The 25,606-nt window shown below is 41.8% G+C and overlaps 1 protein-coding gene across 1 annotated transcript; it reads right to left on the bottom strand.

Moving 5' to 3' along the window:
• Window positions 1-291: 291 nt before the first annotated feature.
• Window positions 292-25,004, bottom strand: DCTN6 (dynactin subunit 6). Its single transcript, XM_082243732.1, has 7 exons — window positions 24,905-25,004; window positions 21,842-21,906; window positions 18,441-18,546; window positions 15,169-15,257; window positions 12,706-12,753; window positions 2,532-2,674; window positions 292-556 (listed from the first exon to the last, which is right to left on the bottom strand). The coding sequence occupies exons 1-7, from the start codon at window positions 24,943-24,945 to the stop codon at window positions 458-460; spliced, it is 591 nt and encodes a 196-aa protein (XP_082099858.1). The 5' UTR covers window positions 24,946-25,004; the 3' UTR covers window positions 292-457.
• Between the last annotated feature and the right edge of the window lie 602 nt (window positions 25,005-25,606).

Raw genomic sequence — 25,606 nt, forward strand, 5'->3', positions numbered from 1 at the left:
CATGAGCAGGCAAGATGGCTGCTCAACGCCTCTTGGGACCATTGTGGAGCACAAGCAGGAAGTGAAGGTAACACATTTCGGAGCATGCCCAGTTCGTTATTTTGTCAAACCGGCGCTCTTTTTCAGCACATGCTTGTGAGTGTATTCAATATTTTAGTGTAATAAAACTACTGCACTTAGAGGTGCTTTTCCTTTCTCATATACCGCATTTAAGGACTGGCAAACTGCAATATATTACCATTTATGTCTCTGGGTTTAAATTGCTTTATATATTGCTTTTATCAAACAGTCTGACATTTCAGCACTTCATAGGCTTTATTTTAAATGTATCATTATACACATAGAACCAGAAAATATAAATAATTAGTATTGCAACAAAACTTAAGAATATTATGTAAAAGAGAATAGTTGGGGAAAGACAATGCACATGAAGCACATAGAGTGTTTTAGTGCATCTTTAGTTTTTCATTGGAGTTGAAATGATCTTTGTGGTCTTCTTAAGATGGTGATAGTTTGGTAGAATCTTCATTAGGAAGTCCAGCTGAAGGGTCTGTGGCTGCATTGTTTAAAAAGAAAGTGATAAGTGTAACTGAATAAAATATTACTGTCAAGTTTAAAAGGCATTAGGCTCAATTCATAAAACTAACAAACCAGAATAAGAATTTAAAAAAGTGAATTTTTTTTTCAGCTGACTAAAATAAGAGGTTGATGAGTCTAATGCGGGGTACACACTGAGTTTTTTTTCGTTCAACTCAGCAGGCTGAACTGAAAAAATAAATAAATAAAATTACAGATCTACTAAGGCTGGCCATACATGTTCAATTCTGTTATACAATTTTCCTTTAGATTTACCTTAACCACTTAAGCCCGGAAGATTTTACCCCCTACCTGACCAGGGCCTATTTTGCGATTCGGCACTGCGTGACTTTAAGGGACAATTGCACGGTCGTGCGACGCTGTACCTAAACAAATTTGACGTCCTTTTTTTCCCACAAACAGAGCTTTCTTTTGGTGGTATTTGATCACCTGTACGATTTTTTGATCATGCGCTATAAACAAAAAAATAGCGTCAATTTTGCAAAAATAACAATATTTTCACATTTTTTTTATATGAAATCCCCCCCCCCCCCCCCAAAAAAAATGTAAAAATCTAAATTTTTTTAACATTTTAGGCCAATTTGTTTTATGCTACATATTTTTGGTAAAAAAAAAAAAAAAAATAGCAATAAGCGTATTTTGATTGGTTTGCGCAAAAGTTATTGCGTTTACTAAGGGAAAGATTTTTTGTCATTTTTGTTGTTTTTTTTTTAACGCGTAATGGCGGCGATCTGCGATTTTTTTTGCGGGACTGCGACAGACAGATCGGACCCTTGACTGACATTTTTGGGGTTACCAGTGACATTACTACAGTAATCAGTGCTATACATATGCACTGTTACTGTAAAATGACACTGGCAGTGAAGGGGTTAACTTTATTTGAGAGGGAGGGGTACGTGTGTGTTCCTAGGGGCGTGATTGGCTGTGGCTTGATGTGTAGGAACAGTGATCAACGGTCCTACATAGTAGAACCGTATGATCACTGTTCATACACAGGGGAGACTGACAGGCGGCTTGTTTACATCAGCCGCCTGCCTTTCTCCCGCTCTAACGGACGATCGCAAGTGCCCGGCGGACATCGGGTTCGCCGGGCACACGCGCAGGGGGGTCCGTGACCACGCGGGAGCGCGCCTCCGGCGGAGCACGCTCGCTCCCCAGAGCCTCACAGGCTAGTGACGTACCCATACCTCACTTTGCCTGTGAGGGGCTGACCGCCGCAGTATATGTACTTGCGGCGGTCGGCAAGTGGTTAAACTATGTAGTGCAAGGGTCTGCCTAATTGGATACAATTGAAAGTTGTTTAGTTTTGACCTCATATTTGGTTTTTGGTGAATCTAAAGGAAAATCGTAGAGGATTGAATATGTATGGCCAGCCTAGGCTATTGTGTCCCCCCCCCCCCCAGAACACATTGATCAGCACTCACAGCCATTCACTCCAAAGAAAGGAAAGGGATTACTATTATAGAAAAGCAATACCCATATGCAAACAGGGCATGGGTCAAAGCTGCTTCACTGCAAAGTGCACAATGAGAGGTGCTGGCTGAGGCTTTTCCATCCCATCACCACAACTAAAGCACTATTGTATTATGGTTTTTGAAGCCAAACTCTGGACCCCCACAGACTTTTTTTTTTTTACACTTTGAGGGCAGGGCCACAATAGTGATGCCCCACCAAAGCTGTTTTTTTTTTTTTTTATGTTAACAACTGCTAGGAAACATTTGCCAAAATGTTCAGAGTTGGGTTTTAATGCTGAGGGGGGAAGTTCCCAAGTTGCAGTATAAAAGTGCATATGATGAGCTGAAGCTTTGATAATACCCCAGTGCCCGCACCTTAAAAAACACATCAGCCACACACAGATTGGTTTATTCTAATAATCCTAAAGTTTACAACATATTAGAAATAACATTGATGGGTTTTGTGAGGTTCATACTGACCTGTGGACGCTCAGTTTGTACTCTGCGCAAACAGTCAGATCCATATATGACCGTGTTCTCTGGAATGACCTCACAAGTGTCCACCTGGCAGCAAGCACCAATGATGCAACCACTGGTCAGAATGACGTTCCTGCCAACAAATGCTACCAATAGAAATACAGGTAAAGACACTGTTCAACACAATGGATGCCACTAAATATACACAAACATTAAAAAACAACCATGGCTGTATTTTTAGGAATGGAAAAAGCTGTTTAATACAAATAATGATTTTCCCTTACGTTTTCAGAGTTTTTCTACAAACTTTAACAAATTCAATTTACAGTTTATATAACAGGATTTCTTATAAGGAATGTTTTCATAGATATTCTACAGAGCAATCCATTCTAATTTCCTGCATAAAGATAAGGGTTGGAACGTTTGCATCCCTTACTATAAATGTATAGAGTATATAGGAGTATATCAATGGTCCAAAAAAAAAAACACTAACTTATGCACCATTAGAGTTTGCCCTCTCAGAACACAAGGGGGCATGGGAGATACCATTACCAATTTGATTTAGGAGGATATAGGAATGTCTCAAATTTACCCCCTGGCCTCCCACTCTACCTCTAATACAGGGGTATCCAAACTTTCTAAACCAGGCATAACCAAAGTCCGGCCCGCGGGTCAAATGCGGCCCCCGGGCTGCATTAATACGGCCCCACAGGTAATTTGGAAAAATACATTGGCATCATTCATTAATTTTTTTGCTGCCATCATTAATCATCATCGGTGGGTTCATATAGCGCTTATATGTGGTTAACCCTTGTGTGACTGATTAGGGAGCACAAATGCTCCGGATTGAGATGAATATATTTTAAAATCTCAGTTAACGTCAGTTGGTCTAAATCAGTTATCAATATATTTGAACACAACATGTATACTCTGTGTTATGTTCCTGTTCATATTTTTTTTTAACTTAAAAGTTGACAGACCACCTTTATTACCAATAATATGCAATGTACTTTACAATGTTCCTGACATATATTTCAGCTTCCTGGATTTTTTTTTCATCTGGCCTTCAGATATGAAAGGCAGAGCGATTTAACATCCGTTTCGATTTGTCATCCATGTAATGAAAGGAAAAGTATGCTGTTTGCAATAAACTTTGCATAAAATAGTTAGTTTGTATTTAATTTTAATGGTTCAAAGAATGTCAGGTAAAATGGTCGGCCCTCACGCAGGTTCACTTCATGAAATCTGGCCCTCTTTGAAAAAAGTTTCGACACCCCTGTTCTAAACAAAGGGCCAGGTTTACTGTTCTTCAGACTTTAGGGGGGCAAGCTGTGGCCAGTAGGAATAGTAATTTTCCTGGAATCAGTGGAAGTAAACTGTGCCCCATCTTTAGTATTAGAGGGAGGAATAGTGCCCTATCGTTGGTGTCCGCAGTAGGAATAGTGCCCCAATGTTGGTGTCAGTGGCAGCAATTATGCCCCATTGTCGGTGTCAGTGGACAGAATAGTGTCTTGTTTCAGTAGGATGAATAGTGCCCCAAGTGCTGGATAAAGGTAAGCTAATGGCCGCATCCAGGCTCCAGGCCGCAGTTTGGAGACAACTGCTCTATAACATTGTTACATAGTTAGTCTGAGTGAAAAATTAGTTCAACATGGTCCAGCATTATTTTAATTATTTTTTTTTTACCCTGTTTTACATGAGAAATAGCTTTTATTATTCCCTGTGACATCATCCTCAGGTTTGTAAAATTCAAGACAGCTGGGTTTTGCTGGAAGAAAACTAACTCTATGCATGTGGAGAGGGACAGTTTGGGTGTGAGTTTTCCAGCAGGGATAACTAAGGCAGGGCTGACAACACTGCTTGAGATTTCAGTGCAGCGGAAGCTGCTTTGTCAGTTCTGCAAACTGTGCTAGGTATTTTTCTGCAGCTTAAAGAGATAAAATAAGGCGAATGTGCCTGAATTGCATATTTTGTTTTCTTTTTCTGCCCAAACATACACTTTAACCACTTAAGGTCCACCCTATAGCAGTTTTACTGCTACTGGGTGGCAACTGTGCATGATCTGACACTTCCAGGTAGTTAGCTTCTGCTGTGATTACACACAGCGGAAGCCGATCGGCGGGTGCACAGTACCCAGTGTCCTCCGGCACCTGCCGATCATCAGTCAGAGAGACAGAACTGCGATCTGTCTTTGTAAACAAGACAGATCGTCTTTCTGACAGAAGGGAAGGGATGGAACTTGTGTCCCTGCAAAGCAGGAAATAAATTCCATCTCTTCCCCTAGAAAAAGCACCTCACACAGTATAGAAAAATACTGGCTAGGCACAGAGTTAACCCTTTGATCGCCCTAGATGTTTAACCCCTTCCCAGCCAGTGTCATTAGTACAGTGACAGAGCATATTTTTAGCACTGATCACTGTATAAGTGTCATTGGTCCACAAAAAGTGTCAGTTAGTGTCAAAATGTCCACTGTAATATCGCAGTCCAATTATAGATTGCTGACTGCCACTATTACTAGTAAAAAATAAATAGAATAACAATATGCCATAGTTTGTAGACACCATCATTTTTGAGTAAACCAATCAATATATGCTTATTGGGGTTTTTTTTTTTTTATGTTACCAAGAAAATGCAGCAGAATACATATTGGCCTACATTTATGAAGAAATTCAATTTTTTTGGGATAGGTTTTATAGCAGAAAGTAAAAAAAGTTTTTTTTTTTTTTTCAAAATTCAGTCTTTTTTGGTTTATAGCACAAAAATAAAAAAGCAGAGGTGATCAAATATCACCATAAGAAAGCTCTATTTGTGGGAAAAAAGGGACATACATTTTCTTTAGGTACAGCGTCGCACGACCGCACAATTACCAGTTAGTGAAGAAAAGGAGGGGATTTTGGGACTTTAAATGAGACGCATGGTGGGATTTGCCGTGCATCTCCATCCCTATTCAATAAATTGAAAAAAAAGAGAGGTTTGGGACTTTAAATGAAAGACATGAAAGGCTGGAAGGGAATTATGAAATGGAATTAATTGATACATACAGATGTAAACACATGGAAGATTAACATAATAATATTCATCAAAATAATACAAAGGTATAAAAATATTCCCCAAATACAGTTGCATAATGATCAACAGGGCTGATTCCAAGGAGTAGTAGCATAATGATGACATCAAAGAAGTACATATTTTTAACGGAGTAATGTAGTCTATAACAAACATCGTAGCCTCAACGCGTTTCGTGGACCCAAATCGCCACTTCATCAGGAGAAGATGTGTGTAAAAAATCTATAAAAAATGGGTAAGGAATGTAAGCACCATGAGGATGATTGCAATTGAAAGGGGAGATAAAATAAAAAGAACAAGAGGGAAGAAAAGGGGAAATAAGCCCCCCCAAAAAACTTCCAACCATGCATAGCAGCTCATATATTGCGGCATTGAATTTGGAGAGCCCTAAATGCCTCCCACGGGAGCTGAGGGCGCACAGGCGGGCAGGCTGGGTAAGACATGCCGCACACATGATGAGTGTGCGCACAGGTAGTTGAGTTGAAGAACCGTATGGCAACCATATACACATGCCTGTAAAAAATATATAATATAAATATATATCAATCAAAAAGGGGAATGTAGTATATAGTAATAGATGGCTGTATACGGATAAGAGCTGCCAGAAGTAATGTATAGTATAAAGTAGGTGTGACCGGATAGGAAGTGCCGTTGTGTTCCTAAGAAAGTGTGATAGAAACAACAAATAAATAAACATGAAGTAGCATGAGTACACAAGTGCAGTGAACCCACAGTGTGAATGGAGACCCATATTCAGGAGTGTAGTAAAAGTAAGAAATGAGTGTGACACGAAGTAACAGAAATAAGATAATAGAGTGAGGCAAATCGAGTAGTGACCCCCACAAGAGAACTGGGTACAAGAGAGGACCCCGAGGGAGACCAAATGCAACGGAGTGAAATGAAGACCATAGCTGTGAAGAAAAAAAAGGACAAGGGAAATGCAAAGTGACCAGAGGGCAAGAACCAAAAATAATACCATGAGTGATGTCCCTGACTGGAACAGGTAGTGCTCTAAACATCTCGAACAGGTAGATGTTTGTTATAGACTACATTACTCCGTTAAAAATATGTACTTCTTTGATGTCATCATTATTCTAATACTCCTTGGAATCAGCCCCGTTAATCATTATGCAACTGTATTTGGGGAATATTTTTATACCTTTGTATTATTTTGATGAATATTATTATGTTAATCTTCCATGTGTTTACATCTGTATGTATCAATAAATGCCATTTCATAATTCCCTGCCAGCCTTTCATGTCTTTCATTTAAAGTCCCAAACCTCTCTTTTTTCAATTACCAGTTAGTGATGCAGTGCAAAAAAAATGGCCTGGTCATGAGGGGGGGGGGGGGGGTGTAAGTCAAGTGGGAAAAGGTACTAAGCTACCAAAATTGTATCTGGTTGCAGTGTTTCAGGACTGGAGCAAGTAAGCAAGTCAGTGAGTCCTAATTTACCTGGCTGCATGCTGGCCTGGGTCAGAGACTAATGCCTCGTACACACGCAACGATTATCGGCCGACCGGTCGTCCGTCTTTTGTCCAGAGTGGTGTTGTGTTGGTTGGAATGTGCCTAGACTGCACACAAATTTTCTCGGCCAACAAAATTCTACTTCAGAAGTGATGTCATGTGTTGGTTTACTTTCCGTGTGTTATTTCTTCTCTGAGCATGCCCAGTCTTGCTCATGAGATTTTTGTCTGCCGAAATCTGTACTGACTGACCGAAAATCGGCCGTTGTGTTGACAGCCAACAAAAATTTTATAGTCTGCACACCAGATTTTATTCGGCCGAAAAGTCGGAGTTGGTTGTCGAAAGCATCATACTAACAAGCCAAAAATCGGCCGATCGGACGTTGGCCGAAAATTCACGGCCAACTATCGATGCGTGTGTACGAGGCATTAGAAAGCACTTAAACCAGTTGATCAAGACTGCCAAGAAAATAGAATTTTCAGAAGGAGTTCAGTGATGACAGTCTACTTTTATCTCACATGTCAGAATTTCTTCAACTGAGAGTCTGACCTCACAGGCAGAAGGCGTATTCTGGGTCAAAAACAAGTTGGCAAGGGAAACTCTTTATCTATTCTAAAAGGACATTTATTAGGAGTCACTCTATATCAGTGATGGTGAACCTTGGCACCCCAGATGTTTTGGATCTACATTTCCCATGATGCTCCACTGCAGAGTGCATGAGCATCATGGGAAATGTAATTCCAAAACATCTGGGGTGCCAAGGTTCACCATCACTGCTCTATATTATAGGATTGTTGCAAAACCAATTTAAGAACAGTATTTATTTTGTTAAATTACCACTATATTTAAATAAACATGGCGTTTTAACTAATATTATATCTACATACAGGGGTTTCAGAAGTATTTTGAACTATAAGATAAAATTGTGACCATGTGGATGGTAATTTTTCTGCATACAGCAGACTTCCTGCTATTATTCATATTAAATGACTCAATAACAGAACAACTGCATGCACACTGCTACATGGTCAATGGTACAATATCAGAAACAACACATGTTCTGATGAGGTATGGGAAATGGTATATACGTCTGAAAATCTAATCAGGAAACAAATCACATGAGAGTAGCTATTTCATAGTCTGCATCGGCTCCATGTTCTACATATTTTAAAAATGTACATATAATGAGAGCTATATATTATCAGTCCTACTTTTCAAGTACATTTCCACAGTGTAATATTGTACAAAGATTGCTCAGGAATTTCCGTACCATTATAATACTGTGATTACAGCATTTATGTTGATGAATTTTTTCCAAGCTTCCTGCTTTTTGTCTGAACAAAGTTTGGTAATTGAGTTGTAAGTGCACTTTCCTGCTTGAAGCAACCCTGCCATGATAAAAAAAAAAAAAAAAAAAAATGTGCAAGATCCCTTTAACCACTTTAAGACCGGAAGAATTTGCCCCCTTAATGACCAGGCCACTTTTTTCAACTTGGCTTTGCGTGATTTTAACTGACAATTGCGCAGTTTTGCAATGCTATACCCAAACAAAATTGATGTCCTTTTTTTCCCACAAATAGAGCTTTCTTTTGGTGGTATTTGATCACCTGTGGGATTTTTATTTTTTGCGCTATAAACAAAAAAAGAGCGACATTTCTGAAAAAAAAAAAAATAATAATATTTTTCACTTTCTGCTATATACCATTCTCAAAAAAAAAAAAACCCCAAAATGTAAAAATCAAAATTTTTTTAACATTTTAGGCCAATTTGTGTTCTGCTACATATTTTTGGTAAAAAAAGAAAAAAATTGCAATAAGCGTATTTTGATTGGTTTGCGCAAAAGTTATTGTGTCTACTAACTACAGGAAAGATTTATGTCATTTTTATTGTTTTTTTTATACTAGTAATGAAGGCGATCTGCGATTTTTTGCGGGACTTCAACATTGCGGCAGACAGATCGGACCCCTGACATTTTTGGGGGTACCAGTGACATTACTACAGTAATCAGTGCTACAAATAAATATGCACTGTTACTGTAATAATGGCATTGGCAGGGAAGGGGTTAACCCTGTGGGTGATCAAGGGGTTTAATGTGAGCCTAGGGGAGTGATTCTAACTGTGGGGGGGGGGGGGGGGGGCTGGCTTCTGAAATGACCATAGAAACATGTGATCCTATATAGAAGGATCACATGGGCTCTAGGATCATTTCAGGGAGAAGAACGGTCAGCTGTGTTTACAACAGCTGACCGTTCTTCTCTCTCATCGGGGAACGATCACGGGTGTCAGGCAGCAATCGGAGCCGCCTGACCCGTGCATCGGCTTTCCCGCTGCCGAGTGGGGGCGGGAGCTCGCCCCCTAGCTTCCCACGGCGCGACCAACGTAGGTCTACGTCAGTTTGCGCAGGAGAGCCACCCTGCCGCACTAAATAGGCGGCGGGTGGTCAGGAAGCGGTTAATGGATGAACTCGTATGCTCACCTCTCAGGCAGCTTGTGTTTTCTACCTCCCCTGTAGACTCTGTCAGTCTTTCTATTCACCACTTCTGGGAGCGCTGGACACCTGTGTCCCCCACCACGTTGTGGTTCCTTCCTCTGACTCCTATGTCACTATAGGACACAGCAGTGATGATGGGCTTGTAGGATGGAACCACAATGTGCTGCAGGGGGCACAGTCATCCAACATTCCTAGAGCCCCTGTTCACATTAGGGAGATTTAACATGTCAAATTGCAGCCTATTGCCAACAACGGCACCGTCTGAATCTTGTACTACTTTTGGTGACTTTGGGGGCAATTTCAATAGACAACTGTGCATGAACCCGCACAGATGTCTTTCAAATCACCACCAAACTCGCAATGAAATGCGGGTTTGAAATCGTGTGACTATAGCTGAACTCGTACAATTTCAAACCCGGCTCCAATGTAAACGAGGGCGGAAGGGTAGAATACCGAATAGTTTTGTGGAAGCTGCAGTACTGGAACAGAGGGAAAGCAGGAAACACAGCCCACTAAGGGCAATTATAATAGTTCTTGTAAGAACCTTGAAATTCTTTTTTCTTTCCCTGACAGATCGTTTTAAAAAAGGTTTGTATAATTTTATCATGCTGAGGGAAAAAATTATTTTTTCAAGATAAAAACATGTCAAGAATAAAAACAATAGAAAAAACAAGGCCATACACCAACAGATTTAGACCAGATGGCTGTTTTGTTAGGTTTGATTATACAGATGAATTATACCGATCCCTTGCAAAATATCCAAACTATGGGGACAGCACAGGAATAGACTGTACTGTAACAACATATATGAAAGATGCTATTCATATAAGAACACCTTTATAATGCCTAACATTTGATTTAACCACTTGCTGACCAGGCCTTTTTTTAGAACTTTTTGTTTACAAATAGTTAACTAGTTTAAATACTTTTTGATAGAAAATTACTTAGAACCCGCAAACACACACACACACATATATATATTTTTAGCAGAGACCCTAGAGAATAAAATGGCGATTGTTGCAATATTCACACTTTTTTGAATTAAACAAAAACAATACAGTAGTAAAGTTAGCCAAATGTTTTTGTATAATGTGAAAGATGAGGTTACGTCGAGTAAATAAGATACCCAACACGTCATGCTTTAAAATTGCGCACGCTTGTGGAATGGCGACAAACTACGGTACTTAAAATCTCCAAACTCCAAAATGTTTAATTTTTTACAGTTTACCAGTTATTGCCCCCATTCTAACGATCGCAGCGATGGTTTGAACACAGTTTACAAATGTGGGTGCGACTGAGGTATGCATTCGATTCTGCATGCATGCAGGGAGAGATGGGGAGCTTTCAGCTTTTTTTTTTTCTTTTTTATAATACTGTTTATTTTTTTTAATCACTTTTATTCCTATTACAAGGAATTTAGAAATAAGCATGACAAGTTCTCTTTATTGAGAGATCTGGGGTCAAAAAGACCCCAGCTCTCTCATTTACCTTTAAAAGCAAAAAAATAAATAAATAAAAAATGAAAAAAAAAATCCCGTTGATCTGCCCGAAGACCGCAAGTGATGTCGGAAGTCGCTCTTGTCCTTCAAGGGCATAGAACTGAGTAGGGGCCATCTTGCCCTCACTCAACTTTCTGCCTGTTCATCCAGTGGATCGGATCGTTTCCTGGTTTACCGACAACTCCAGTAAACGCGGAAGCAACCAGAAAGCGGCAGGGGGCACCCGAAGTTGCCGCCAGGATCACTTTTAATAGATGGCAAATCGCCCAGAGCAAAAAAGGATACCAGGATTATGCAGCTAGCTGCTGCCATAACCCTGGTATTAAACATCAAAGTAATGACAATATATATATATATATATACTGTGGGCAGTCGGCAAGCGGATTAATGTAGATCACGGAGGTCATTTTAAGCTTGCTTAGCGCTACAATGTGCTCTCAGCACTTGATGATGTAGGTTACACTTTTAGACAGAGAAAGCAAAAAGAAGGGGTTCTCTTGCAGAGGGGAGGATTTTTGGCAACTCATTTGGGATTCAGTCCAGTGCTACACACATACTGCACAAGCTCCAGTAGTATCAAATACATACTGCCAATAGGTCTTCCTAAAGGCTCATGGGGGAAAATGTCCCCCACCCAAGAGCAGTGCCAGGACAAGGCCATCTAAAGACCAGCGTGAACATGTAAAACTGTGCCCCCCCCCCCCCCATGATGTATAAGCAATATGTGTTAGCATAAAGACACTAATCTGCATGGATATCCTCCCCCCCCCCCCCAAGAATAATTTACCCCTCCTCCTGGGACAATACCGCCCCCTGCTGAAATTGCCTCTCCCAGCACAAATCTTTGAGCAGCCCCCCCCCCCCAAAAAAAAAAAACAAAAAAAAAAGACACGCAAATTCTTTACCCCTCAAAATCCCCATCCACCCCAAATCCCCCCCCAGCACAAATCACCATCCCCCCCCAAATTTTCCACTTCAAGCACAAATACCCTGGATTCATCCCCACTAGCATAAACCCCCCACCCCCTCCATAAAAAATTTCCCCTCTCAGCATAAATCCCCTCTACCATATTACTTCTAGCTCAAATACTCTTCCCTGTCCCAATACAAATCACCCCAAATCACCCCTCCCAAAAATCTAAAATGTCCCCTCCTATAACATTTCTTACCCCCTGCTGCCTGCCAAATTCCCCCACCTAATACAAATACTCTCCGCCCTATCTCATCGTGGTGCCGCCCCTCCTCCCCACCTTTTGTTCCAGTCCTGCCCAAGAGCCAAAAGGTGTTGCGCACAGCCGCCCATAGAATCATTGCCCTTTTTTGCAGATGTTGTCTAGATCACAAATACATTTGGATGTACAACTCACACAAAAATGTACTTGTTTAGTTATCTGCCAAGCCACAGCAGTGATTTCACAAGCAACAGAAAACAAAGACACTGGGGGTTATTTGCTAAAACTGGAGAGTGCAAAATCTGGTGCAGCTCTGTATAGAAACCAATCAGCCTGCAGGGTTTTATTGTCAAAGTGAAGTTAGAAGCTAATTGGCTATCATACACAGCTGCACCAGATTTTTACGCTACAGGTTTAGTAAATCAACCCCACTATTTACAATATATAAACAGGTTATATTGGATAAAAAGTAACAGCTTACCTTTTGATTCAATTACATTGTTGTCTCCAATCTTCATTGCATGAGAATCTAGATGTCATTATTAAGGGCTATTTAGGTGTATTGTGCATTTACAAGCTATTTAGAAAATCAGTAAAAGGAATTCTCTTTCTACCTAAAAAGGAGTAAAACCGCTGTTTTAGAGAAGACCTTTACCAACAAGACACAGGAATCATACTGCTGTGCTCAAAGAAAAAAAATGTTGAATTGGAACTTCATGAAGACATTTTTTATTAGCTAGTAAAAATACTTTATCTTTAGATCTACTTTTTGTTTTGGGACAGCCTAAACTAGAGCTGATCATTTCCTGTGCATTTTTGTCTTCTTTGCCTTAACAGAAGCAACCAGCAGAGCCAAATCTTCCTGTTTAAGTATTGCTGTAGTGTTCTAGTATTGCTCCTGCAATGTTGACTGTTTGAATTTCTGCTGGTTCCTAAAGAAACAGCCAGATTTGCTTGCCCACCCCCCTCCCAGTCAACTTCCTTCAATTAATAAAACAAAGATGCTGGGTGTAAAATATTAAGCCAAAAAGTGGCTGCATCTAATAAGATGCAGCCACTGTTCCGGTATTCTGACAGTTCCCGTTGCCAGGTATCAGAATACAGTAAGCATAGCAGAGGGATTCAGAGGTATCTATTATATTTTTTTTTTCAACCTCCATGCTGAAAAGAAAAAAAAATCTTATAGTGTAAGGCATCCTTTCTCAATCAGGGTGCTGTCGTCGGGGGGTACTGGTCAGATAAGCAGGCTCCCAATCCCCAGCCGAACTCTACATTAGCACTATGGGAGCTCAGTAAGGCATTGAATTTAGAGTCAGAAAAGTGAAAGGAGGTAAAGGGAGGTGTCTTCCTGAGTATGTGCTTTGCTCTCTGCTGCCCCCTACAGTGCAGTACCCGGCTATATGTGTGAAGCTACTGAACTGGAATTTTTTTAAAAGGCTGTATATATGTGTTTGTATGTGTGTGCGTTTATATGCATGTATGTGTGTGTGTTTATGTGTATGTATGTTACTTTTAATCCTGACCCCTATTCCTGTATAAATCAGAACTGCTTTTTTAGGACTTGTTTGTAAAAGCAAAAAGGACTCCCGCTCCTCTCAAAAGCAACCCATGCACAGATCGAGGCATTTGACAGGCGGTAATAGGTCACCTCCTCGCCGCCTGTTTTAGCCCCTTAAATGAAGCATCACCACACCACAACTGCATGCAACATACACAGTTTCCTGGCATTGACCTGGGGTATACTTCCAGCCTCAGCCACAGCCACAGCAATGTGTACACCCCCCCTTGTGCTGCCTCCGCTCAACATGAGGTTTTACTGCCCCCCCCCCCCCTCAACCTCACATGTGACCACAGCCATGATTCACATCTGTGCTGCAGCATGTAGGGGGACTCATTCATTTCAATGGGCTGCCCTAACCTACCAGCCAGTGATTCATGGCCGTAAAATGTTGATCGGCTGTACCTAATCTCAGCCCAGGTTCCTGTGTTGACAAAAACAGAGCTCTGTACAGAGGGAAAGATCTCTGGAGCTGAAATGGTTAGGCTTTGCTTTCAGTTCTTTTATTGCTTAGGCTGACTAGTAGCTGGGGCTTTTTTATTGGGATGTGAGCCTTGTGTTTTTCTCTTAAAGGGGGATGGATTCCAAACAGTCATGTTATGTCCTGAAAGATTCTTGAAAGCGAAGTTACCAGTTAACTAACTCATTATTGACATATTGACATATTATTGGATGTTATTGACATCCATGATTCACATCTGTGCTGCAGCATGTAGGGTGACTCATTCATTTCAATAGGCTGCCCTACCTCAGGAAATGCAGGAAAAGAAGTACCAGGCCTTTTTTTTTTTTAAATCACACCACACCATAAACACTTTGAGTTTGCCAAGGTACAGGGTACCATTAAGAATTAATGGCAACCCTGATCATGTGCTAAAGAGCAGAACAGTTGTCTGTGTGTCAGGAACGCATGCAATTTTGTGCGCATTTCTTGACACACAGTAACCAAGACCTAGACTGGGGTGCCTCAAGAGCGAAAATAATTTGAGGGTGCCTTGAACAAAGGTTAAGAAACACTGGTGTAAGGCCAGCTTCAGTTAAAGTGGATCTTCAGTCCCTCCAAAAAATTACAAGTCAGCAAATATTGTAGCTGCTGACTTAATAAAAGGACTCTTACCTGTCCAGGGAACCAGTGCTGTCCTCAATCAGGCCAGGTCTCCAGGTCCTGACACTGGCATGTTTACTAGGGGCGTCCCGCTGCGCTTTGTGAATGGCCCTGCAGCCTTCTGGGACCTGTGAGGTGTCCCAGGAGGCTGCAGGCATGGAGGGGCCAGGGACAAACTTTTGCTCCGATGGCCTAGGCTTTTGGGTGAAGTTCCGCTTTAGGAATAGAGAGACTAAAGCTAACCATACACACAATTTATCTCATATTTGCCTAATGGATACAGCATCCAACTTCAAACACATTGTTGGTACCGATGACCATGGGTTTTGGCTCCACGTCTTCTGATTCAGGTGCAATATTTTCAGGATAGCTGTAAGAAAAACAAAAAGAAAAATGTTTATGTTTAGGTAATGCCATCTGGGAAAATGGAACCAACGAGGGAAAAATATTGTTATTGGCATGATAGGGGAATCTATCAATACTGGAGCAGCCACAGTCTAGAGCAGCTGTGTATGGCAACCAATCTGCTTCTATCTTCAGCTTGTTTAGCTAAGCTTTGAAAATTAAAGCTAAAAGCTGACTGGCTGTCATGCACAGCTGCTCCAGATTCTGGTTGCTCGCAGCAGTTAGAGCGGGCCTAATTGAAAATTATGGGTTTCGACTTGTGCGACCTGACATGTGTCAAGTCGCACTACAAGTCGTAATAGTGGAAACGGAGCCTAAGAGAGAAATCAAAACTTACTCAGGATGGGGCCACTGCTTCCAGGACTTTCCTGTCAAAGTTTGGTCCTGGCTGGAAATCTGCCCTGCAAATCTGCTCTGGTGTTGCCCTCACCTTTTCTGCCCAAGAAGCTGTGAGGGCTCTCGGAGAGTGCTCTGATTTCTCCTGGAAAAGCTAAACTTAATATGGCTCTTTTACTACATACCTTATTAATCCTTGAGATAGAGTAGAGCTTTTGTATGCTTCATGCCACTTTTTAGCATCTGCCGCTAATATAAAAGGTTGTTCCAAGTTTCTCTACTCTTAGTGATCTCCAAGTAGGCTAGAATAGCCCTTCTCACATACAAGTAATGGAAGGTCTTATCCAATTAATTTGTTGGACTATCACAGAAGGATGGAATAACAACAACTTGTGTTCTATGGAACTGAGAAGCTACTTTAAAGCGGAGTTCCAGGCCACAGAAAAAAAATTTCAATGAACATACCCCCAGGACAGTCAGGGCTAGTACATTCCACAATGGATAGCCTCTGTACTGTCACGGTTCGCACTTACCTGCAAGAAGAAATACTTACTTTTAAAATTTCTTCTCCAGCGCTGCCATCTCAGGTGTGGGCAGCTTGAAGCCAGCGCGATCCTCTTCTGCGGCCTCTTCAGTCCCACGATGCACTGCGCCGGCCCCCGCCGTCACTTACGGGTCTGCAGCGTCATCCCTGCACAGCTTCTGGGCATTCAGCTCCCAGGAATCATTGCAAAGCGGAAGTGACAGCGCGGGCCGCGGCCGCCGAGGGAGGAAGTGGAAGAAAGGTGAGTATATTTTTCTGCAATTACAAGGTAAGTAAAAAAATAAATAAAAAAATCTTAACTACCCATTTCTTTTTCAGGTGAGCTATAGCAAGCGGATGGCTCAAAATCGACTATGTCGATTTTGTGGCCGGAACTCCGCTTTAACCACTTGCCAACCAGCCACCGCAGTTATACTAAGGCAGGTTGGCTCTGTTACATGAAATGACGTACCTATACTGATTGGCTAGAGGGGAAACCAATCAGCGTGTCCAGCGGACGCCATGTCCGCCGGGCACCCACGATTACTCCCCGGGGAGACAGAACGGTGGTCTGCCAATGTAAACACGGCAGACCGCTGTTCTGTCAGTGATGAACACAGGGATCCTGTGTCCCTCCTATTTAGAAACACAGGTCTCTGTCTTCATCCAGTGATTACAACCTCCACACAGTTAGAAAGCATCCCCTAGGCACACATTTAACCCTTTGATCGCCCGTGGTGTTAACACCTTCCCTGCCAGTGTCATTAGTACAGTAATAGTGCATATTTTTAGCACCGATTACTGCAGTAATGTCACTGGTCCCCCCAAAAGTGTCAGTTAATCGTCTGATCTGTCTGCCGCAACCCTGCTAAAAATTGCTGATCGCCGCCATTACTAATAAAAAATAATAAAAGTGACATAAATCTACCCCCTAGTTTGTAGACGTGATAACTTTTGCGCAAACCAATCAATATACACTTATTGGGATTTTTTTTTTTACCATAAATATGTAGCAGAATACATATTGGCCTAAATTGATGAAAAAATTAGATTTTTTAATTTTTCTTTATTGGAAATGTTTTATAGCAGATCGGAAAGCCCGCGTAAAAAGGGGCCTTAGCATTTCCATGTTAAAACTTGATCAAGAGGTCTGCAAACAGCCCAATTCTTATCAAGTTCTTTAATTATGTGTTAAAACATCTGTCGGGTTTTTATTGCTGGTGATGTCCCTGTTGGGTTTTTTTTGTTTATGGTCACTTCCTAATCTAAAGACATAATAGATAGTAATAGGAAATCTCCCCAGTAGGAACACAGACAGCTTAGTAAGCCTGTCGTTAAGGCTTCCCACTCGGAGATATCTAACTTTTTGGACCTTTCACAAAATACATTTATCACCATCCTGTTCTATGTAACACACAAAACAAGTTAGGGATAAAACTCCCTAATAGGGCACCAATAAAACCCTTATTTTATAGCTGCTTATAATTAGGTTTTAAAGAGTTATTCCTCTAAGGGTCCATGTACACGGGACGTTGTTAAAAGTCCCTTTGAATGCTGGAATTTTTAGGACGTTTGAAACGTCCGTTCGGTCGCGTTTGTACCCGCGTTTAGCAGGCGTTTGCGTTTAGAACCGTTCCTAGAGGTCAAAAAAATTATTCCCCTTTAAAATGGAAAAACGCGAACGCCAAACGCGGGTCATCGCGTTCGGTCGCGTTTTTGCGTTTGAAACGCCGGGAAAAACACAAATAATTGCGTTCTAAAAACAGTCCCTGAACGCAACTGCCCGCAAACAACCTGGTGTACATGGACAGATAAGATAAAATGAACTGCTCCTAAACGGCCATTTCCAGCGTCCCGTGTACATGGAGCCTAACACTGCAAAATTAGGACTGTGTGTGGTATTATATGGTATATATTATATGGTGTGTAACAGCAGGTCATGAGGTTCTAAAGAAGAGCTCAGCAGGTAAAAGTCATACACTATCAATGCCATTGACATTCAAATTGTTTTAAAGCCAAAGCAGGTCTTAGAGCCTTAGAGCCATGGGACATTGACCATCAGTCATAAATGCCATCTGCACTAACTTTACAGTTTCAAAATGTCAGGTGTTATTGACAGGCAAAGCTTCAGCATTCAACACACCATGGAAATGCGTTAGATTTGGAAGTTCCTCCGGCCAGATCAGAGTCACCTCCTAGTGAACTTGTATAGATTATAACTATACAAGTAATGACTGAGACACTTTAACAATTACTTCCTTCTATACACACAGGATATATATGCTTTACCCATTTCGTATAAAAGCCTGTTCTTCTATTAGATTGCCTTCACCAATAATAATTGGCCCTGCTTCAGCAAATATCCGTGCCTTGGGATGAACCACAGTTCTTGGACCTGTATGAGAGGCAAGGGGACAAGGATAACATAATATGAGAGATATATATATATATATATATATATATATATATATATATATATATATATATATACACATACATACATACATACACACACACACACAGTATATCATGCCAACAAAAGTGTAGCCTAAAAGGCTATTTTAAAAATAAGTCAACCATAAACCTCACAAACACATAATTATACAGTATATAGAAAAACTGATAAAATGCAAGCTAATCATATAACACAAATATTAATGGTTATCTATTCCAGGAACTGAAAATATAAATGAGGACAAGTTACTGATAGATCGTGCTTTATATTATACAATTCATTTTGCATTCATCTTTTGCACATAAATGGCCCTAATGCAATCACTGATTCTTATTCCTAATCCATCATGTACACATCTGACTTCCGCAGGCTATCTTCTGACTTGTGGTTGCTAAGGGTTACAGAGAAGATGAACACTTCAGCTGGTTACACACTTTACAATTGTCTTTAAATTTTTCCTTTAGAATTACCAAAACCATATAATTTAAAGGTCAGACCTAAACACTTTCAATTTGTATGCAGTCAGGCAGGCCCTTGAACTACACAGTTGAAGGTAAAGCCCCGTACACACGTACCAATTGTAGGCTTGTTAGTATGATGCTTCCGACAACCGACAGCGACTTTTCGGCCGAACAGAATCGGGTGTGCAGGCTATAAAATTTTTGTTGGCCGTCACCAGAACGGCCAATTGTTCGCCAGTCAGTACAGATTTCAGCCGACAGACAGCAGATTTGCAAGACTGGGCATGCTCAGAAAAGAAAAAAGACATGGAAAGTTAACCATCACATGACATCACTTCTGCAGTCGGCTGTTGTTGGCCGACAAAATTCGTGTGCAGTCTTTAGCGTTTTTCAGCCGACAGGACCGGACAAAAGACGGCCGATCGTTCGGCCGACATTCGGCACGTGTGTACGGGGCTTAAATCTAAAGGAAATCTACCAACAAAAGTTGTATAGTGTGTATCCAGCTTAAAGGATCATTCTCATGTGCGGCAGTCCATGAAGCCCCCCTCTGAAAAGTGAACTAGTGTGAAATGCTTTTCAGAGGCATTTGAGAGGTGTTAAGGAGGCAATATGTCACCTACTTACTGCCTGTTTTAACCCTGAAAATACCAACCCACTACACTGCAACTGTGTGCATTTTATTCAATTGCAGGGCAGTTGTGGTGAAGCCCCATTCACTACTCATAGGTACTGTTTAATTTTTTCCATAAAATAAGTACAGCGCTGAGAAACTGCATGTCCTTGATTTGTTGGGTGGTCTGGGATGGTAAAACTGTGGCGCAGCTGCCCGCTTTTACCGCCTTCCCCCAGGAGAACAAGCTGTTACAATAAGCTTCTTTTATTTAAAATTTTGAAGTGTTAAATATACTGTATTTTCTGGCGTATAAGACTACTTTTGAACCTCAAAAAAATCCCCCAAAAATGGGAGGTCGTCTTATACGCCGAGTATAATATCTCCAAGTATAAGTATTACCAGTAGATCATGTAATAGGGGGGTCGTCTTATACGCCGGAAAATACGGTACCTTTGAAAGATTTTGTTATATCTGTACAATAAAACAGACGAAAAAAAAAAAACAAACTATAGATCCTGTAAGAAATCCAGTACAATTCTGTGAGCTGCCCCCGCTACACTGAATTTGTAAATCTGTATTCCAGGTATTGATATTTTTGCATAGTTACATAGGTCCGGCTTGGAGCAACGCAACTATGCATATGCCATTTCTGTCAGACTGCTACTAAGCGGCTGCCCTGCTTCGCAGTAATCACAGGAGGTTGCTCATTTGGGATGGACACCATTCACAGAACTCCTTGTTTTTTTTTTTTTCCTCAGTGAATGCAAAGCGTTCTCTGATTGGATGAGGAGAAGCAGGGCGATGACATCACAATCTCTAACTCATCCAGTCACAGGACACATTGCATTAATTGAGAAAATTGCAAGGCATTCTCTGAATAGCACCTGTGCCAAGCAAGTGACCCCACGATCATGATACAGCAGGGCAGGCACTTAGCATGGGACCTGGAAAACAGCAGCAATCACTGTAGTGGCAGCACCTAGCACAGTTATTCTTAATTTCCACAGGGATCCCTTACAGAAGAGCCACATACTGTGCATTTATCCCTGAATGCATAGGGCCTAAAAGCAAGTACCACTCGCTATAGTGTTCAGCCCCATTTAGCCACAGACTTTGACAGCATGCAGGTAGCAGGGCTGAATGCTGCACCTGTCCCTCCCTGGCGCACTACTGTTTGACAGCACCGTTTGCAAGGGGCCCAGGGCCCCATTCACACATGAGCGTACTGAATTTGCAGGCAGAATCGTCCGATTACAGAACTGTAACAAATTTTGGGATAGGTTTTCAGTGCCATTATCTTTTAACGGCACCCTGAACGTGGTGCAATTTTACCGCAGCTGTTATGCGAACAAGCGCAGGACAATTGGGGCAAAAAACTCAACGCCAAATGCGCCTGGCTCCATGCCATAATTTGGTCAATTCAAAATGACTGGGGCTGCTTCAAAAATGCACCACAAAACCACACAAACATAATGTGACGTAGCAGCATCACTCTGTGTCGCTCAGGTGTGAACGGGGCCTAAGACAGGAGGTGTGCTACTGGTCATATTTAGGTGAAAAACAGGTCAAAAATGAAAACTAATGCAGCCATCACATTTAAAGCGATTAATATTAAAGTCTTGTTTTTGTTTTAAAATAACAAACATGTTATACTTACCTGCTCTGTGCAGTGGGTTTTGCACAGAGCAGCCTCGATCCACCTCTTCTCAGGTCCCTCGCAGGCACTCCTGGCCCCCTTCCTCCTGCTGAGTGCCCCCACAGCAAGCAGCTTGTTATGAGAGCACCCAAGCCGAGCCACAGCTCCCTGTGTCCATTTAGACATGGAGCCGCAGCTCAGCCCCGCGCCCTCTCTCTACTCATTGACTTTAATTGACAGCAGCGGGAGCCAATGGCGCCTGCTGCTGTCTCAGCCAATGAGAAGGAAGAGTCCCAGGACAGCCGAGGCTCTAGTGTAACACTGCTGGATTGAGATGGGGCTCAGGGTTCCTTCACACAGAAGTTTTTGTATTTTAATGCATAGAATGAATTAAGATTAAAAAAAAAAAACTTCTGCTCTTAGAACCACTTTAGGAACTAATAAGATGCAATATTTTATATTTTTTTCATGGTCTAATAGTTTTAAATAACATTTAGTAGAGAGAAATAAATGTGTACTGACCTATTGTCACGTCCCCTTTGATTTCACTTTCCACGCATACAACAGCTCCCGGAGCAATTTTAACACTGAAGGCAAAGAACAAAGATTAGGCTGACACTTTTGACACAATACCTATTGAGCTGGATACACACTTTACAACTTTTATTGGTAGATTAGCTTTGGATTTACCATCAACTATGTAGTGCAAGGGCCTGCCTGATTGTATATAAATTGAAAGTGTTTAGGTCTGACCTCATATTATATGGTTTTGGTAAGCCTATAGGAAAAAATCTAAAGAACATTGTATAGTGTTTATCCAGCTTTAGTCATTAGAGATGGGCTCAGGCGTGTTCGGGATCCTAATCCCAACTTACCTGCCCAATCACGCCAGGAATTTGTCATTGCACACCGCTAATTGCAGGCAGCGAGACATTTCCCGGTCTGTGCAGCTGCGGACCGGGAAATGTTTCACTGCCTGTGATTAGCGGTTGCAGTGCCAGCTTCCTGGCGGGATCGGGCAGATGGATTGGGATTGTGAACACGTCTGAGCCCATCTCTATCAGTCATATGTCTTTTATGTTCCCAAATTTCAAGGTATTTTTGTAGGAAACCTTAAGGGTCACCATTCACATTACAACCTGACCTTTGTACAAATCACCTTTAGATTTATCAAAACTATGTAATATGAGGATTTACCTAATCTATCCAATCAGGTAAGCCCTTGCACTACATAGTTAAAAGGTAGGTAGGTCATACACTATACCAGTGATGGCGAACCTTGGCACCCCAGATGTTTTGGAACTACATTTCCCATGATGCTCCTGCACTTTGCAGTGTAGTTGATCATCATGGGAAATTCCAAAACATCTGGGGTGCCAAGGTTCGCCATCACTGCACTATACAATCTAAATGTGCAATCTGCTTTAGATCTACCATCCATTATGCAGTGCAGGGGTCTGCCTAAGTGGATACAAATTAAATGGTTTGTTTAGGTCTGTCCTTACACTATATATATTTTTGGTACAGTCAAAAAAAGTAGTACAGATATTGTACAGTCTGATTGTATAATGTATAGCCACCTTAAAGGAGATTATCAGATTATAATGTGTGGTGAGTAGAGATGGGCTCAGGTGTTTACGGGATCCTAGTCCAAACCCACCTGCCCGATCCCGCCAGGAAGCCGACACTGCACACCACTAATCACAGGCAGTGAGATAATTCCTGGTCTGTGCAGCTGCAGGCAGGGAAATGTCTCACTGCCTGTGATTAGCGATGTGCAGTGTCGGCTTCCTGGCGGGATCGGGCAGGTGGGTTGGGACTAGGATCCCGAACACACCTGAGCCCATCCCTAGTGCTGAGCTTTAGGTTTACTGAAAAAGCAGGTATTGTTTTATCTTTCCAAAACCTACGATCCAAAAATCATTAAAGGTTTTAAAGCGGAGTTCTGCCTTCCCCTCCACCCCCTCCAAAAATTAAAAGTCAGCAGCTACACATACTGTAGCGGCTGACTTTTATTATTAGGACACTTACCTGTCTTGGAGTCCAGCGAGGTCGGCACTGCAGCCGATGTTTCCATCGGCTGTCGGGTGCTGCTGCCACCATTGCCGGTAAGGGAACCCGGCAGTGAAGCCTTGCGGCTTCACGGGTGGGTCCCTACTGCGCAAGCGCGAAGCCTTCCTATTGGCTCGGTGGTAGGGGAAGGAGGAGGGGGCCAAACTTCCGAGGGACGGCGCCCAGGCGCTGTATCCCAAAAGTGGGGAAGGGTACCTATCAAAAACAGGTACCCGTTCCCCCCTCCCCCCCTGAAAGGTGCCAAATGTGGCACCGGAGGAGGGGGGGGGAGGAAACAAAAGAGTGGAAGTTCCACTTTTGGGTGGAACTCCGCTTTAAAAATTGTATATAGACATTAGAAGAGAGCAATATGTAGGATTCCAAAATTCCTGCTTGGAACTGTCATCGTCAATAGCAAATCACAGGCAGTTGAGGAATTTCCTGTCCTATAGCCACACCTCTTGCATACATATGGCAAAAAAAAGTATCTGCTGCCTATGATTGGCGGTCGCTTTTGACGGCTTCCTGGCAGGATAGCTCAGGTGGGTTTGATCTAATAACAAGAAAAGGCTGGCACACAAATGCTTCATCTTTAGGCAGTTTATTCCAGCATTACAGCAGTTTACAACATGGCAAAATGCTAACGCGTTTCGGTCATAGCCTTACTCATAGCAATTCTTGTTATGTTTCGGCCATAGCCTTACTCATAGCAATTCTTGTTATGTTTCGGCCATAGCCTTACTCATAGCAATTCTTGTTATGTTTCGGGAGTAGCTTTACTCATAGCATTTCTTGTTATATGGAACCATTTGGACGTTGCAGCCTAAGCACCGACACTCAGATCCATATCATCTTGTGGTAGAGCTAGGGTGAGTCTGCATCTACGCTACTTGGCTTTGATCTTATGTCTGAATACACCTGTAACCTGGCATGGGACCAGTCCAGGATCTAATCTTCCTGTCTGTGTCTCAAATCACCAGATGTGCTGAACTAGCAATCTATTGGTACAGTGAAATGACCGCATCTACCATAGATACTCTCTTAAGCTAACCATAAACTATACAATCTTCTTTAGATCTACCCTCAACTATATAATGTAAGGGTCTGAGTGTTTTGATTGATCGGATTGTATAGGTTTGTCCTCCTCCCTCCTACATCCTGATTGTACATACATTTACCTAACCTATTACATAGGTTTGGTAAATGTATGTATGATTGTACAATCAGGATGTAGCGTGTATGGCCAAACAGGAACATGCATAATAATATTGTATACAATCCTCCATGTTATGATAAAGACCTTCATTTTCCAGGAAGGGCTGGCACAGCATTCTCTTTACACATAGCAAGCATAAATAGTGTCAGAGCTCACCATGATAGTCCAGACAACATAAATCTTCCTCTTCAGATGCACACCACAATGCAAACACATGTACACATAGTAGGCGAACAAAACAGGAATGCCTTGCTACCTATTCTACGAATTTCAAAGGCACACACATCACAGTATTTGTAGAAGATAAAAACTATCACCTCTTCTGCTGCAAATGAGCCTGCTTCAGCAGATCCGCCATCTTTCCTGTAAGGAGTGGTAGCTCGGCGATCAGCTTGTTTCCCCTCCCTACATCAGCCTGAGAACCCGACGAAGGCATTACCAATCAAATGGGACGCTGGAGAGTGGAACGCGGAAGTGCTGCTGCAGGAATTGTTGACATCACGAGTTTCGGGACATGTGCCACAGCAGGGCTGTTTAGTGTTGTCTATTAAGTGTTCTGTGTGGCTTGTTTAAAACGAATCACTGGTATCTGCCAGTTATAAATGTGCATTATCATAAACACGTGCACATATGCAATAGTGTGTAGTGTCGGCTTACTGGTGGGAATGGGCAGATGGGTTGGGACTAGGATCCCGAAAACACCTGAGCCCATCTCTACTCACCACACGTTATAATCTGATTGTACAATCTCCTTTAAGGTGGCTATAACATTATACAATCAGACTGTACAATATCTGTAAAACTTTTGAGCCAGAACACTTTTTTTTTAATTTAAATGGAGAAAGGTTTGAACGTCTCAGTTTTCTTTTTTTTTCTTTTTGGGGTCTTGTTACCAAAACAGAAAAATGGGAAATCTTTCCAAACAGCACAAAACAGCGCTGAAAACAGACGTTCTCATTGGTCCGGTTTGACATGTCAAATCGGAGCCAATTGCCGGCAATTGCACTGTCCAAGTCGGT

Source organism: Pelophylax lessonae, assembly GCF_965119305.1.
Source record: "Pelophylax lessonae genome assembly, chromosome: 1".
NCBI lineage: Eukaryota > Metazoa > Chordata > Amphibia > Anura > Ranidae > Pelophylax > Pelophylax lessonae.

What these genes read in the sequence shown, in the direction of transcription:
- DCTN6 (XM_082243732.1), bottom strand. Translation starts at nt 24,945, where the DNA reads ATGGCGGATCTGCTGAAGCAGGCTCATTTGCAGCAGAAGAG. An exon ending in GCTCATTTGCAGCAGAAGAG is followed by an intron (nt 21,907 to 24,904) that starts GTGATAGTTTTT and finishes CTTTGCCTTCAG; the next exon opens with TGTTAAAATTGCTCCGGGAG. An exon ending in TACAAACTGAGCGTCCACAG is followed by an intron (nt 557 to 2,531) that starts GTCAGTATGAAC and finishes TAAACAATGCAG; the next exon opens with CCACAGACCCTTCAGCTGGA.